General features: G+C 29.7%; 1 protein-coding gene across 4 annotated transcripts; it reads left to right on the top strand.

Annotated features, from left to right (window-relative positions):
* The first annotated feature begins 985 nt into the window (after positions 1-985).
* Positions 986-4470, top strand: LOC107947190 (two-component response regulator-like APRR5). Of its 4 annotated transcripts, none has more exons than XM_016881765.2 (8): positions 986-1452; positions 1649-1810; positions 1917-2047; positions 2134-2244; positions 2527-2692; positions 2789-3095; positions 3208-3856; positions 3942-4470. In XM_016881765.2, exons 1-8 carry the CDS (start codon positions 1206-1208, stop codon positions 4074-4076), a joined length of 1908 nt encoding a protein of 635 aa, XP_016737254.2. In that variant the 5' UTR covers positions 986-1205; the 3' UTR covers positions 4077-4470. The 4 variants fall into 4 exon arrangements, with proteins under 4 accessions (XP_016737254.2, XP_016737253.2, XP_040963494.1 ...); XM_016881764.2 differs by having other exon boundaries at positions 2786-3095; XM_041107560.1 differs by lacking the exon at positions 1649-1810.
* The last annotated feature ends 13970 nt before the right edge of the window (positions 4471-18440 follow it).

The raw sequence follows: 18440 nt of genomic DNA, 5'->3' as shown, positions 1-18440 counted from the left end.
AGACAGGTTAGGGGTGTTACAAATTTCTTCTCTTTGTTAAAAATTATTTTGAATTTTTATGAACTTTTATTTATTTATTTTTCTGAATATTTTTATAAATTTTAAATTATTTGTTGATGTATCATTTAAGAAAAATAGTGTTGTATTAGTATGAAGTATACATGAACTAATATCGTAAAAAATATTTTAGTCAATATTGCTATTTAAAAAAATGATTTGACTTTATAAAAATGTTAATAATCAAAATTAGCTTAAAAATAAGAACAAAAAATGGCAAAAAAGATGTAAAAATTAAGGATTAAAATTACTATTATGCTTTCTAAAAAAAAAGATAAAAGGTCCCTTCAGCTTCTATTTCCAAATAACTCAATTCCTTTTAAACCTTAGGTTTACTTTATTGTTTAATAACATAAAATAAATTTAAAAAGAAAACGAGTGACTAAAATGAGAAATTTGATTAAAATGGATGACTAAAATGAATGTTCCCTTATCCTGCCATTAGCCAAATAAACGGTGAGGGATTAAACCGAAAAAACTATCTAACCATGGTGTTTTATTTGAGATTTTTATTTTCAGTGACCAAATCGAATATTTGTTAAAGTTGGGTGACTTAATGGTGCAGTTTATACATTTGAAAAAAAGAAGAAGAGAAAAGAGCTCCGCTGCAACACGCCCACGTGTTGGGTTACTGTCCAGTAAATCGAATGTCTCCTTAAAAGCACTCACAGAAATAATATCTGCTTCGAAATAGATTTTTTAGCAGTGGGTCCCACACAAGAAAAATATCCCCAAACGCCGAAGCCGAAGCCGAAGCCGAAGCCCATGTTTGACCCCTTATTTTTCATTCATTCTTTTTTCTTTTTGGTAAAATATGAGCCCCACAATCCATGGCTTTCCGTAGGCCACACAAAATAGATTTTTAGATATTTTCCACCTTGGTCGCCGGTCAGATATTTATCACCGTTGGATTAGAATTAGATGGATACTTGATTCAGTTTCTTACCGTTCGATTAAAGTTAAGATTTCTATTATTATTATTATTATTTTTTTTTGGTGGTATAGCCAATGTTGGTTTTAGTAGTTGGGAATTGGACTGATTTTCGATTCTTTACTTTGCTTTGCTAAGTTCAGAGTTGTAAAAAAAAAAAAAAAAGCAATAGATTTTAGTGGTATACAAGAAAAGAAGCAGAAAAAAAAACAAAACTATGGGGGATTTTGTGGTGATGAGTTGCGAGGAAGTGAAGGAGGTGAAAGGTAACAGTGATACAGAGATGGAAAATGGGGAATTTGAAGGGATAAAGAAGAAGAAAAAGAAGCAGCAGCAAGAAAGTTGTGTCTATGGCGAAGTGGTGAAATGGGAAAGGTGGATGGCTTTGAGGGTTTTGTTGATCGAAGCTGATGATTCAACCAGGCAAATTATAGCTGCTCTTCTCAAGAAATGCAATTATAAAGGTTAGGGCAAATCCCTTTTTTTACCTCATTTTTATCCCTGAACTATTACTATTTGTTTCTCCTTTTTTTTAAAGTACAACAAAGGGTGTTATTTGATCTTGGAATTAAGCTGTTTTCAAATAAGAAATTCTTTAGAATTGTTTTATACTACATTTGGAACTGAAAATGGTGCATTTCCCCCCATCTTTTTGAGCAGTTTCTGCAGTTCCAGATGGGTTGAAGGCATGGGAGATGCTGAAGGGAAAACCCCATAACTATGATCTCATTTTGGCAGAAGTGGATTTGCCATCTATATCTGGATTTGCTCTTCTTACACTAATCATGGAGCATGAGCTTTGTAAAAGCATCCCTGTTATAAGTATGATATAAAAAGATACGAATTTGTTATAGTTTCTACTATGGGTCCGTAACAAACTAAACTTAAATCAAGTTTCTTGTTTTGTCATTTTGCGTGAATATTGCAGTGATGTCCTCACAAGATTCAGTTAGCACAGTATACAAATGCATGTTGAGAGGGGCTGCTGATTACCTTGTTAAGCCAGTAAGGAGAAATGAACTGAGAAACTTATGGCAGCATGCGTGGAGAAGACAATCAGTATGCTTTTCTTCTTTTACTTTATTTGTAATAATTTTCCAATTTTTTTTGTTCTGATCCTGTTTTGTATCTGTTGTTTGAATCAGTCTATAATTGGCGGAAACTTCCCCGGGGATGAGAGCATTGGACGCAAACAGGTTGAAGCTACCTCTGAAAATGATGCTGCAAGACAAACTGATAAAGGAAGTGATACTCAGGTCAGTGCCATTTGAGCTTTGTTGTTTGATTGATCAGTGAATTTCCTATATATAAGATTTGCCTTACGCTTAACCGCGCCATTTAAGATGATATACTATTTCCATAGCGGTGAATTTTTGGTGTGTGGAGTGTTAAAGCTTATATGCTATCTTGTCACGAATTCAAGTAGGGATTTATGTGTATTGAAGAGGTCACTCATGGTCAAAAGGAATTTGTTTTTGTTTACAGTTTAAATTGGGTACATGAAGTTTACAATAATGCATAATTACTATCTCTTGCAGAACTCTTGTATAAAGCCGGACATGGAAGCTGAGAGTGCCGACATGGAAACTATCCAGGAATTTTCAGACTTGATAAAGGGAAAATCGCAACCAAGTGGATCGCAGATGCATGAAGCTCATGATTGTTTAAATCAGAATCTGCTCATGCATGAGACGAAAACTAGTGGTAAGACAGGAAATTTTTTGAGTTTTGGCATTGCTTTTCTGCTCAGTAGGAGAACATCTAACCTTTTATCAATGTCTCAATCAAATTTGTAAGCAGTCAATGCCTGCAAGGATCCCAACCTGACAGCTGCGTACAAGGGTGTTGAACTGGAATGTCAAAGAACGAATATGAATATTTCGGTTGAGGCTGGTAATGCACTTGCTGATTCACCAAGAGAAGCTATTGATTTCATGGGAACATTTAACAGAAATTTCAATTTTTCTTCAATAAATAGCACAAGCAAGTTTGATTCTTCTCCACCCTTAGATCTTTCCTTGAGAAGATGTAATAATAATGATTTTGAGAATAATGTTGCTCGAGAAAGACCTATTCTCTGGCATCCTAATTCATCAGCCTTTACAAGGTTGGTTTCTGTTGTATTTTGAAGTGTTTTAGAACAAATGGATAGCATTTTTTTCTTTTGCGCATCTTAAATCCGATAATTTCATCTTTTTTGTTGCTAATCATAAATACAGGTACTCTAATAGACTATCACAGCCCCAGCATTCAACACTGACAAGTATCAGTAATAAAAAAAAAGAATCTGGGTCTAATTCCGAGACGATATTGTCCAATATCGTTTCTGAACATGATGCTGCTACTCCTAGTCCCACGGTAACCTCTCAAAGAAACATGATTCCTTCGACTGCGGGAGCTACTGATCAATCGAGGCACACTGAAGTAGCCACATCATGCATGGAACAGAGAGAATGTCCAAGCTCAGTCAACCAACATGAACCTACCTTTGGTGTGAATCCATTTCATCATTCCAGTCTCGAAATGAATTCCTCTAGACAGTTTTATGACCGACTTGCGTCTGGAACAAATCAGATGGATCAAAAGTTGGATTCTGTCGAAGATAAAGGTCATATTTCTCCTACCGTTAATCAAAGTGGAACCGGCAGCTTCTGTAATGGATCCATTAGTCAACTTAATGGTATTGCATATGGGAGCGGTAGTGCAAGTAATAGCAATGTTGATCAGGTTATTGTTCGAGCTTCTACAGAAAGAAAGAACGACGACAATGTTCCTGCTCCTGCTGGAAATTCACACCGTTCTATCCAACGAGAAGCAGCTCTAACCAAGTTTCGATTGAAGCGGAAGGATAGATGCTATGAGAAAAAGGTACAACATTATCATTGTCATCATTGTAAGATCACATACACATGGATCGAGCCACTTAGAGGCAGCTAATATTTCAATTTTACAGGTCCGATACGAGAGCAGAAAGAAACTTGCGGAGCAGCGACCCAGAGTAAAAGGCCAATTTGTTCGTCAAACACAGGTCGATCATCCTACGCAGATACAAGCAGAGTGTCATTATCACAATTCACCCGATGGCTAGTTACAACATATAGAAGTGCATGGATTGAAGTTTACCATGGATCTTTAGAATTGGTTGCACTTGCAATTTCAGCCAAACACTAAAGATTCTTCTGTTCATATCTACACTCAAAATCATATTAGTAGTTATTAACACAGTAGGTTACTATGTACTTGTAAAAATCACATTTTGAGCTTAGAGTTTACCCTTAACAGAGTTTGCTTCCCTGGTTTTCATTAGGTTTCTCTGGGGCATTCTCTATTTGTTTACTTTTGTAGAGTTGTTCATTCAACCTTGTTATTGTATGAGCCGAGACGAGTATCACCTGAAGATTTGAACGCAAATCTTTTGTCACTCTATCAACAGTTCAGTTGACTGTTGAACCTAGTAATAAAAGCTAGTAACAATTAACATACAAACTTCGCTGGATACTAATCTAATAATGTTCATATGGTTATCTTAATCTTGATTTTTCCAAATATAAATATATTTCTCTTTTTTATTTTACCCCTCATTGTGTATTTCAATTGAAAATTCCAAGCTCCAAAGCTTCTCACTTAAATTTGGGCCAATTGCTCACTTAAGCTCTGATAATTGAGTAGCATCAGAAATGGCCCAGTATTTGGACAAACAAATTTCGAGCTTCTCACATTTTGAAGTTCAATCCTGATCTTGGTCTGAAAGCTTACAAACAATTCATTACCAGAACCAAATTGGAGATCCAATCGATTAGATTTTTGGTTTAATTGATAAAATTGAGTAATTAGATCCTTAAAATATTATATAAAAATATTAATCATATTAAAATATTAATTGAACTAGTAGGAGATCACGACCGGATTGTTAAACTATTAATAATACAAAAACATACGAAAATCCTTCTTGAAAGGTGACAATCTAATTCATCTGAATTTAACAAAAAAAAAATAACAGTATTAACAATTGAACCTAAATTTAAAATCTGAAAAGTAGAAAACCTAAATTCCTTTTAAATAAAACTACAAAGACTAAATTTCAAATTTTCTAAGAATACAGGGACTTATGACATATTCTAATAAAAAAAAGAGTACATAATTAAAAAGTTTTTATAATGAAGCAACTTAAAGGTTTTCTATTAAGGGTAATTATGTTATTCACCGGAAAAAAACTCCACAAATAGTATATAAGATAATTATAAAAGAGATGATGAGAATATAAATACTTATTATTTCAATTTCAATCAATCTTACAGATATAAATGTTGATGAGAAAAGTACCTAAGATGATTATTAATTTTAGTTGGTTAAGCTGTAGAGCATCAATACAACATAAAATTGACCCAATCAACCAATACAGAATCATGATATGTCACATCATGGCACTAAAACAATGCTCATCATTATTGAATCACTCATCTACAAAAATAGTACCCGCATCATGTGGAATTAAGATGTATTTAGGCTTATATATTAAATAAAGCCTTTGAATTATTGTACTTTATTTAAATAGTTTTTTATAGGATTTTTGCTACTCAAAACACAAATATTTAAAAATTTCAAATTAAATGTGAATGTGAATTTAACGAGAATAATTTATTAAATAAAAAATAAAATTTTAAAATTTTTTAAAAGTGGATGTGAAATTCAAACTATGATAGTTTAATGCATTTAGTGGGCTTGAGATTTTGATTTATAAATGTTTAAAGGTCTTCAACAACAAATACACCATGTTTAATGTATAAAGGGAATTAGAATGATTTAGAGGCAATTTTGAAAGGTATGGCTTTTCTATTTTAAGGAAAAGTCTATAGAAGTAGATTGTTTAATCTGAATTGTGTTAATAGCAGTAAACACGATATGGATTTAATAAGCAATTCGACAATGAATTTAGACATAAGATGAAACTCAAACTTGAGGCCTCAAAATTCTTAAAATTTCAATCTCACCATTGAATCATTATCTAATTGACAGAATTTCAGAAATGTTTGTAATTATGGAAAATTGATTTTTTTTCTCAAAATATCATTATCTATCTTTTCTCTTATTTTTGTCCAAATTCAATGTCAAATAGATTTTTGTTTGGATTTTAAAATTTTTAAATCCAGTTTTAATTTGTAAGTTTTAAAATAATATTATTGGATTTTTATTTTTAATATTACCGTCCATTAATTTTTTTTCAAGGATCTATTTTAAAGGTATAACTACAATCGTAATTATAATAAATTTATTTATATAATTACAATCAAAATTAATTAATATATAAAAACATTTGTATATTTACTATTTAATATTAATATATTATAATACATAAATAAATAAGTAGGTAATCAAACTTAAATTAAAAAATATATTTAAAAAAAATGAGAAAGTGAGTTGTCAAGTTGCCAGCTGCCATATGCAGTGGAGCAAGTCGTTGTCCTAAAATTATCACCTACAGAGGCTGCTACTACATCATTTACTTCTTTTAATAAATACTAGGAATGCTTCGTCCTTTTTTATGATTGATTGTTATTTATAATAACATTTCACAAAATAATTTTCAAAATTTGATTTTCTTTTAAGCAAAATAATAAATAAATTAATTACATTACTTGAAAATATATGACATTTATCTTATTTTCAATATTACTCTTCAAAAAAAAAGTTAAATTTAGGTATATTAAAATTATAAATAATATTGTATTTAATTCCACAATGTGTCAAACACTGTCAAAGTTAACTCCAAAATAATATTTGAGAGAATTAAATCAATAATAATTAATACATTCAAAATCATATTTAAATAATTTAATAAAAATGCATCTTCATCAAAAGATTATAATCTGTCAATTTAAGACATTTTTAATATAAAATTTTATTTCTTATACAACTGCAATAATTGAAATTCTAAATTAATATTGCATGAAAACTTCACAATTCAAAATAACATTTATAAAATAATATATAAAATGTATTTAGTAAAATTAAATATATAATAATTTATTAATTACGTGATTGAATTAGCTCAATAAAAATAATTTTAATTATAAATAATAATTTATATGCAATTCCAAAGTGTAAAATAATAATTAAGCTATATTAAGATAATTTAAAAAATCATAATAGAGTGTTGGAATATTGTTATATTAGGTTCAGTGAGAAAATAAATCCATATAAACAGTTCCCGGTGAAGTCTATAATATAGTAGGGCTTTCTTCAAAGTGCAAGTTGGGTTTGTAATAAATAGTGATGGCGTCACCGTATGACGTATAACCCCTGACCCTCTGCTGATGTCACGGTCTCCTCCACGTTTTCTTCGACCCTTGGGAAGGTCGACCCGGTCTTTTTGGTGTCTGTGTCTTGAGCTCAACGCCCAACCTTTTTCTCTTTGCTTGGTAATATATTTAACACTTAATTGTACTATATTAACATATTGGAAACTGCAAATTAAACAAATACCACCTTATTCAATCAGTCTGAAATTTGTGTTATAAAAGAAATAACAACTTAATTAAATTTGTATTTTTATACTATTAAATACGTGTTTAATTTTTATTGTTTAGAAAAATATGCTCATTTGAATTTTCTGTGTTGGCCTGATAGTCAGTATGTTTACTGCCCTAGTTGTGGCCTGAGTTCGAATTGCGCTAGTCGCGTTGCTGTTAAGGCTTTACTTTCCTCATGTAATTCACTAAAAAAATGTGTTCATTTTTAGATTTATAATTTGTAATTATTTTATTTAAAAATATAAAAAATATGAAAGGATAAAAGGTGTCATCATAATAATACTAAATATAAAATTAAAAGAAAGATATTTTTATAATTTTATAATTGAGTTAGTGACCTGATTAAGGGTGACAACAACCAACTTAGTAAAACGCTTAAATAGTATAGATGATGTTGAAGATAATGGGATGTGATGAGAAAATGTTAAAAAGAAAAATGAAACTTACAAGAGATGATACCCTTGCGCTTATGCTTGGTTCTCGAGTTTGCTTCTTATCGGTGGTCAGTTAAAGGAGTGGTCTCCCGTTGCAATAAAGGGAGTGGTCTCGCGTTGTAATAAGTTGAGTTGATGGGACTTGACAATTAACATATTTATCCTTATTCATTTTATGGTGTAATGTGACAAAAAAAATTAAATGTTTTTTTAGAGTATACAAATAAAAATATAGTATAATCATGAATGAAATAAAATCAAACCAATATAAAGTATATTTTGACCAAAAATTAGAATGTGTTCAAATAAAATCTAACGAATAAAAAAGCGAAATATAATAAAACAAAACTCGCATATGATAATTTTGCATAATAAAACTGGAGGCGTGCACTTGATAATTACAAATAATAAAACTCGGAATTCGACACTAAAAAACTCAAAATGATTTTTATCAACAATACCAAAACCTTACTAACAAATATTGTTTAAAGTTAAATCAACAACAAAGAGAAATGATAGGCTACCCCTCCAATTACTTTTCATGGCCAAACTCATTGTCTTACTATTGGAAAATTATATAAACCATTCATGCCAACTTGTGTTCTGGTTGGAAATAAAAATGGACGACCTTTTTTTTTTTGTTTATACGATCTTACCTTCTTTTTAAGATGGTAACGTAAGATTTAAATTTGAGATTTTAAATTATATTGGTTTTAATTTTAAATTATATTTTATGTGTAATTTAGGAATCATAATCTTAATATATATAACTTCGGCATATTAGTCCTAATTCTTAATTACCCCATCATTAATCAGAAATTGATTAAAACTTAATTACTAGAGTATCTACACATATTTGACTCGTACTTTATTTAATAATTAAAACTCAATAAAATTTTAATCAAATTAGATCACTTTTAATTTGAGCTAAACTATCATGATAGTAAATAATAGCATGTAATTACCATTATTATATATTTGATATCCATATTTTCTAACAATCGAATCATGAATTTTTATTCAACTCCCACAAATGACGTCAACTATTTCAATCATTTTAAAATAGAACAAATTTTGGGATAAACTTAAATTCTCTACAATATATAATTAAATTGTGAAAGTTTCAAAGCTTGTACTGTAAGATATTTTCTAATACTTAAATCAGTTAAAAAAGTTGATAATAGAAAAAACCATATGAGGTTATAAAAGGAGGACAATACATGAATTTAACTCCATACTAGGTCTAGCCGGATTTATACGAATGAATTTAACTCAATTCAATATAATTCATATTCAACTTAGTCCAACAACATATTTTTAGAAAAAATTGCTATTTTCCCCTATACTTTTAATTTATTACAATTTAGTCCCTAGGCTCGGAAAATGACTTTCATGCAATTTAATCCTTACTCAAGCCTAGTCATTTTTTATAGTTTTAATAGCAGCTCACATAATTCACATATTCACAATTTTACCATAAATTTATCATCTTTTTCAAATTAATCCCTAATTGATAATTTCATCAAAATTCTCTTTACAGAAGTTTTTTTATCTAACAACAACCTTTCATTTTTTATCATAAAACTTCAAAATTCAAGCATACTCATCAATGGCAAAACCTTAATACTTTAACGATTTTGTAAATAAATCCCCAAGTTAGCTAGATTAAGCTATTACGATCTCAGAAACATAGAAATTATTAAAAATGAGACAAGAATACAAACCTAATTAAGCAAAACAAGCTTGCTAATATCTCAAGCTTCCATGGCTAGGTTTTCTTTTTTTTATTTTATTTGGTGGTTGATGATGATAATAGGATTTTTATTTTATTTTATTTAATATCATTTTAATTGATAATTTCCAAAATTAACCTTAATGTTTCATGAAATTTCCAATGATGACTATTCATGCTTATTTGGTGGTTGATGATATAATAGGATTTTTACTTTATTTTATTTAATATCATTTTAATTGATAATTTCCAAAATTAACCTTAATGTTTCATGAAATTTCCAATGATGACTATTCATGCTTAACCACTAAGCATTTTAATAGTCTATTTGCTATATAAGGACCTCAAATTTCAAATTCTATAGCTATTTAATACCTTTAGCTATTAGAACTCAACTTTTGCACTTAATGCAATTTAGTCCTTTTCATCAAATTAGGTATGTAAACGATAAAATTTCTTAACGAAATTTTTAAGTTGTATTTCTATCATACAGTAGAACATAAAATAATAATAATAGAAATTTTTTGATTTTGGATTTGTGGTCCCGAAATAATTGTTCCGATTTCACTGAAAACAGACTGTTACAATAATACTAGTTGAATAAATCAAAATAACCTTACATAAGACTTTAAATTTAAACCATTGAATAAAGGAAAACTTCATATCAAGATATCGGACACTCCATTAATATTTCATCTTTGGACAAAATATTAACTTGCAATAAATATCTTGGTCTAGTAATAAAAAATTGACAATAAGAACATGTCGAACAATAAATCTTCATTTGGACCGATTTATTACTCACATGTAAAATTGAATAATTGTCACATGTTTATCGCCATATTGAATAATTTTCACATGTTTATCGTCATAGTTACACATGTAATATTATTAACCTTCATTTGGGTCGATCAATATTAACATAACTTAAGTTATATGCACACAAACTATTATATTTTGAAACAAAATAATATATACAAAAAAAAATCACTTTGGTGACTTATTGCCTCAATTAAATTATCTTAAAAAATATATAAACATACCAATATTCAAATTTAAAATTTACCCATTAGTCAAATGTCAAAACTATTTTTTTATTGCTTTATAGACTCCGAAATAACCCAAAATAAGGTTGTCATAATAATACAATAAAAAACCGAAAACCTTAATCTTTGACTCTCTTTTTTTTATTCCAAAACCATATATATCAAAACCAAATAGAAATAATGTAGTGGTTCAAAGCCAAATAATTAACAAGAACATGTATTCATAATTCTGGCATGGACAAAAACACCAAAGCAATTCGCACATATACATGTATTCGTAATCAAATAGAAAAACTTACATTGAATATACCATGTAAATCCAAAGTTATATTTATGATTAAACAGAGATTCACATGAATACTTGAAAGAAAATTTTCAAGTCAATATATCTCAAAAATAAAATCATATTAGTTGACATACCCCATGTAACACCCCTAACCCTTTTCATCGCCCGAATAAGTTAAGAGGCATTACCGGAGTTTACAGAATAATTGTAATAGCCCGATTTTAGGCTTAGTCGGAACAGTGGTTTCGGGACCACAAATCCGACGAAAAAAAAATGTAATGGCTTGAATTTTCAGAGGTGTCGGAACGGTGATTCGAGATCACTAAATTCGACAAATGGGTAGAAAATATTATTAATTTAGTAAGTATAAGTTAAATATGAAGTTAGGAAAATTTTTGAAATAGTGAATAGTGCACTAGAAATAAATATTAAAATAATTAGAATCGAAATGAGGTATCAAGACCTCGGGGATTTTAAACTGAGCCATAAATATTTTTATAAATATTTATGGAGTGTTAAAAAGTTAGTATTAAAGTTTCGTTAAGAAATTTTAAAGTTCCGATAATTAATTGAACAAAAAGGACTAAATTGTAACAAATGCAAAATTTTGGGAAATAATTAAATAGCTTAAATGATAAAAGGAAGAGGGCTTAAAAGGCAAATAGACCCAAGGTCTATTTGGGCTGGACGGCAGAGGCATGAAATCAGCAAGAAAGTAAGGAGAATTAAGGGCAAAATTGGAAAATTGCAAAATTTGCTTAATAAAGTTAGGACCCAAGTGGAATTATCTAGATTTCTCTTCATTTTTCTGAATTCTCATCAGCTAAAACACCATGGAAGGGCTTCTTCAAGCTGGTTCTTCATATTTTTATTACAAGTAAGTTCAATTCTTGACTATTTCTTGAAATTTTTGTATTTTTATGACTTTTACAACTAGGTCCACTTGTTAAATCCATTAGTTTTTGATTTTATGAAAGAAGTTGAAAGTTGATATGAATATGTGCTGGAAGTATATGATGATTTAGCATGAAATTAGAGTTTTAAATTGTTCATATGCTGATTTTATTGAAAGAATTGAATAGAAAGTGAATGTTTGGGACCTAATAGTAAAAGAGTTTGAAGATAGAGTTATATGTGGAAATTCTGAATTTCAATAGTTGTGTAACAACTTATAATGTCTAGTAAAGTACTAATTGAGAAAATTAGATTAATTGAGGGGTTAATTGAGAAAGGACCGAATTGTATAAACTGTGAAATTTGGGGCAAAATGGAAATCAACATTTTGCACTAAAGCAGTTTTGGACAGCAGCAGTAGTGTAACTTTGAAAAATCATCAAAAATTGTAGAGATTGAATTAGAGGATGAATAAAATATGAAACTAAAGCTTATTTAGTCTAGTTTCTTATAAAAGAAATGATATGAGCAATGGAATTGTAAATCATGAGATATAATAGATTTTGTGAGACAAGGTCAGAATGAATTCGGGTTCCCCTGTTCTGACTTTGGAAAATCATTAAAAATTGTACAAAAATGATTATGAGTTATAGTTTATATGGTTAGAATCTTTAATGAGTCTATTTTTAGAAGAAACAAGCTAAAACATCATCCGAATTCTGTACAATGAGATAATTAATTTTTAGTGAAGAGTGGTCGGAACTGTCAGACAGCGAAACAGGGGAAACTTTAAAGAATAAACTGTACTATTTGGCTGAACCAAAAATTATGAAAATTTTATGGTATGAAGATATGTGAGTCTAGTTTCAGGGAAAATTAACGGATCTTAATTTGGAGCTCTTTAGCTCTGGATAAAAATAATTTAGTGACTCTGACTCGGATAAACAGCTTTGAATATACATGTTAGTGAATATTGAAATTATGGTTAATGTTGTTTAAGTGTGTTATACACATTAAGGATGTGGAATGGAGAGGAGGAGGAGGAAAACTGGGAAATATATGAATGATTCGTGTATAAATGGTCATATGTTTGATTATAACTCATAAACGATGAAATATGAATGATGCTTATTTTTGTGGATTATTGGTCATGGTTTAAGCTCATGTGTGAAAATAAAGTTTCATAGTATGTGTGTATGGTATATTCAATATATGATTTGGCATGAAATAATACCATGAATGGTTTATGAATTAACACATGTTGGTAAGCCTGATATATGAATAAATGATCAAATTGAGCGGAACGCCGGATTTGAGTACTTCTGATCAAGTGACAAAGTGATAAGTGGTAGCTTTAGCTACACTTATCTGATCAAGTGACAAGTGGAAAGTGATAAGTAATAGCTTCGGCTATACTTATCTGATCAAGTGACAAAGTGATAAGTGATAGCTTCGGCTACACTTATCTGATCAAGTGACAAGTGAAAAGTGATAAGTGATAGCTTCGGCTATACTTATCTGATCAAGAGACAAAGTGATAAGTGGCTACACTTATCTGATCAATAAACAAAGTGATAAGTGGCTACACTTATCTGATCAAGAAACAAAGTGATAGGTGGCTACACTTATCTGATCAGGGACAAGTGATAAGTGATCATACGTAAGACCATAGTTATACTATGGCAAAGTGAAAGTGAAGTACTCAATTTTCTGTGACCGTTCCGTAATTTGATTAAGGATGGTAAGTGACAAATGGGCCCAAAAGAATTAAAGTAAATGGATAAGTGGTAGTGTATTTATATCGGGACGATGTTGTTATTCAAACTAAAGTGATATTTTCATTGCTAAATTGAGAATTACATAAATGTGTTATTGAATGGTATAATCAATAAACATTGAGTTAAATGGTAAATACGTATTAGTTTTGAATTTGATGTCATTGAATTGTACGTGAATTAAATGGAAATTGCTAGTGATATGATTTAAATTATGAGCATGAGAAATTGCGAATTGAATGAAATGGAAATGAAGCATTAAATTGCATGAGTATGTATCGGGTCTCGCAGGCCCTAATTATTATGACTATAATATTTTGAGGATATATTGTGAAAAGTTATAGAAACATGTTAATTATTTTGAAAGTTTTAATTTTGATGAAATTTTATAACTCGGTTAAATACGTTTACAAGTGTATGTGTTTTGGTAATGCCTCGTACCCTATTCCGGTGTTGGATACGGGTAAGGGGTGTTACAATAATTGCACATAATTCCACTATTTACTTATGATCATATCAAAGTTGTCCACTCAAATCATCGTCATTAAATTATTTATATCTTGAGCCATGAAACTTCGAATTAAGATTCGCTAAATTTCCCTAAAACTAGGCTCACGTATATTCTTACCATAAAATTTTCAAAATTTATGGTTTAATTTTATGGTTTAACCAATAAGTACAGTTTATTCTTTAAATCATCCCTATTCTGCTATCTGACAGTTTCAACCCTTCTTCACTAAAAATTAATTATCTCCTCGTACGGGATTCAGATGAGGTTCCCGTTTGTTTCTATTGAAAATAGTCTCATTAAGAATTTTAAACATATAAATTCTAACACATAATCATTTTATACAATTTTTAATGATTTTCCAAAGTAAAAATAGGGGATTCCAAAATCACTTTGACCCTATCTCATAAAAATTTAAATATATCATATATGAATTTTTTTTGCTTACACCGTTTCTTCTAGTAAAACTAGGCTCAATAAGATTTAATTTCATATTTTATTCAACCTCTAATTTGATTTCCAAAATTTTTGGTGAATTTTTAAAGTCGGACTACTGCTGCTGTCCAAAACCGTTTTAATGAAAAATGTTGATAACTAAGTTTATAACACCTTCACTTCCTTTCAATTAAACCCTACACGTGTCATATAAACCTTAAGATGCACAATAAAATTTACCGAAGTAATATGGATAGTATGCCCTGATGTGTTGATCCGATCCACCAATTTCACATCAATCTACAAAGAACATTAAACACACATGAGTAAGCTTATGTAAGCTTAGTAAGATTTTATATATAACTTTAACTCTTCTAAATTTCTTTATTATCATTTGCATTTCTTTACTTTCCACACTTATCCCATATGCCTAACACACAAGTCATAATCATATCATTCAACCATGGTCACAAGCTAGTGCATTTAACCAATGTCTTTTCTTCTTCTTTTTTTTTAATTGATCGCATGATAAGTCATTTCATAAAAAAAATTGCATAATTTAAGCCTTACCACTTCAATGCATTATATAAATAATCACATTACCATTCCGTCAATGGCCTGACACTTGCCTAAGCATCAAGCAACCACACTAGTTAGCGTACTTGCACATATTACATATAAATTCAACTTTGATAAACTTATTTTCTCGACATGTCACACTTGAGTTTATTACAACAACCATATCATATTTCATTTGTTTCACAAATGTCTCAATTCTCATGCTTGCTATATAAATAGCTTTTCACAATTTATTTCACATTTCATTATACAATTGCAATATCCATTCCATAGTCATTTCATGAGTATATAACTCATATATTCCATATATTTGCAACATATTTCACATTCTATTTTCAATTCACTATTTCATATTCTTAGCCCAAAGTAGACTTTATAGAACACACTGTATATACGGAACAAATACAGAGGTGCATTGTTATGCACTAATGAACAGATAGCACTAAAGTGTTATACAGAGAGCACAAATGTGCTAATCAGAGACCACTAACATGCTAATAATCAGAGAGCACGGATGTACTAATAATCAGAGAGCACTGACGTGCTAATAATCAGAGAGCATTGATGTGCTAATAATCAGAGAGCACACTAAGGTTCCTTAATGGCATACCATTAATATCCTAGTAGTTCTAATCTCATCTACTTGGGCAAATTATATTATGCACATATATCACTTTTACACTTTTCGCATAATGCTTCTATATACTTTACAATTTAATCCTTGCACCGATAATCCGTATACTTATATCTTCACTATCGTTAATACATGTAATATATTTCTAAATTCATTATTCATCCATAATTCACTAATAATCTGTATCATGTATTTCACATATCATTTTTATATATTTTGTATTTTAGTATTTAGCACAAAATTTTATGTATCAATATATATTACTTTTAATAACACATATAACATAATTCAATACTAACACATATTTCTCATTCAATTCCATAAAGTTACTTACCTCAATATTTACTTAATTAAGCTCAATATCAAATAATAATCAATTTCAATATCTTAGGTCCATTTATCGCTTACTTTTCTTAATCAATTTAGGGAACAATTACAGAATTGAGTACTTCCTTTTCCCAATGTTTTGCACATAATCACATATCACACATCAAAGCCATAGCCCAGCTATGGTTTTACACGGAAGCACATATCACACCGATGCCATATCCCAGATATGGTCTTATAAGGAAATCACATATCACATATTGCCATGGTCCAACTATGGTCTTTTCCGTCAATGCTTATGAGTCACTGAACGAAAGTACTCAATCCAATGTTCCACTAAATTAGAACTTTTATTCAAGCATTCATAATTTCACAATTATCTCAGTTTCATAACATTCATATACAATAGCATACCATAGCATTCATGAAATTTTCATAACAAGTCATTAAATTTAGCCATATGAACTTACCTGGGCCAATCAATAGTATTTGTAAAAATTCAGGGACTAGTTTGATATTTTCTCTTTTTCGCGTTTATCTTCGGATTCTCGATATAATATAAAATTTTCCATTTATTAGCATCCAATTCAATACTAATTCACTTCGAAATTTATGCCCTTCAATTTTCAAAATTACACTTTTACCCTAAAATTTATAGTTTTTACAATTTAGTCCCTACTCAATTAAAACTTTAATGGAACTAATTTTTCCTCAAATAACACTTTATCTAATCATTCTAGATTAGGCTATTATCATCTTTATTTATTCCTAATTCCAATTTAGTCCTTTTCTTTTTCTAATTTTCCATGGATGAATTATCAAAAATATCTAATAAATTTTCTTAATGGTCTAATTACCATATAAGGACCTCAAGTTTTGAATCCCATAGCTATTTGATACTTATAGCTACTAGAACTCAACTTTTACATTTTATGCAATTTGGTCCTTTCTATAATTAAACATGTACTCTGTAAAATTTTGTTATCAAAATTTTCATAAGTCTTTCCTATCATAATGCAGACCATGCAATATTATTAAAATAAATTTTCTTTCTGACCCGGATTTGTGGTCCCGAAACCACTATTCCGATTTCACTGAAAATGGGTTGTTACATGTTGGTCACGTAATGACCAGCCGGGTAATGCAGAATGACAGATTGCTTGTGGTTGGCGTTTCTCAAAGCTTGCCATGTTGTCACGTGTCCAAAGGAAGGAGGGGTATAACAATGTTATAAAGTTTAGTTTAATAATCTATGTCTATGAGGTTTTATCTAGTGAGAGTTTCACTATAATTTTTTGGTATAAACTATAATTTAATGTAAGCTAATCCTTTTATTGTTGTAGTCTCACTTTTAAACATTCACAATGAAAACTCTCAAAACTTATAAATTTTACCTATATTATGACTCAGAAAGTTTTTTTTTTTGGTGAAAAAGTAAAATAAGTAAGCTAAATACATAAACTAGACCATCCCCTCCAATGGGGAGATTTCAAACAAAATTTATTCTATGTTGGACTAATTTGACTAAACGATCAACTTCTTGATTATTCTCTCTAGAAATGTGTCGAACGCTCCACTTTTTGAACCGTGATAACATCTGATGGATTCTCCTGATTAAGGTAGAATTGGACCCTTCTGAAGAATTCTCCTGAATAGCTATAACCGCCTCAAGATAATTAGATTAAATAATCACCTTGTCATATCCCCGCTTAATAAGACAATCCAGCCCGTCCAAAATACCCTACGCCTCCGTATAAAAAGCAAAACAATTTTCCAAATATCTATTAAATCCAAAAATTCACACTCTATTTGATCACGTACTATTCCCTTGCCGTGGCGAAACCAGCTTCTTACTCAAAAAGTAATTTAATACATTGAATCTACATAAAAATTCAAAATTTTATTTTTTAATATGACATATCCAATTTATTTTTACAATAAGTATACATGTACTCAGAATTTGATTTACGTGCTTTAGATATGCTTAACATGATATTTGAATGCATTAAGCCAACAACTAAACAGAAAAAAGAATCAGATTGATACAATATTGATATTTCAAAAATTCAATTTGAACATTTTTTAAGTTTGAGATCATTTTAAATGAAGGATATAGTTTGTGAACCTTCGGTGCTTTAAACCTTAAAAAGTTAAAATTTAGATTCATTAATTAATATAATCTTTATATATATAACTACAAATGTTGTCATCTATGGTATAATCTAAACTTAATCTTGTATCATACATTTTATATACGGGTAAACTACACTAG

Source organism: Gossypium hirsutum, chromosome D12, assembly GCF_007990345.1.
Source record: "Gossypium hirsutum isolate 1008001.06 chromosome D12, Gossypium_hirsutum_v2.1, whole genome shotgun sequence".
In the NCBI taxonomy this organism is placed as follows: Eukaryota; Viridiplantae; Streptophyta; class Magnoliopsida; order Malvales; family Malvaceae; genus Gossypium; species Gossypium hirsutum.
The sequence above is the reverse complement of the archived record's forward strand: the minus strand, read 5'-3'. Positions and strand labels throughout refer to the sequence as shown.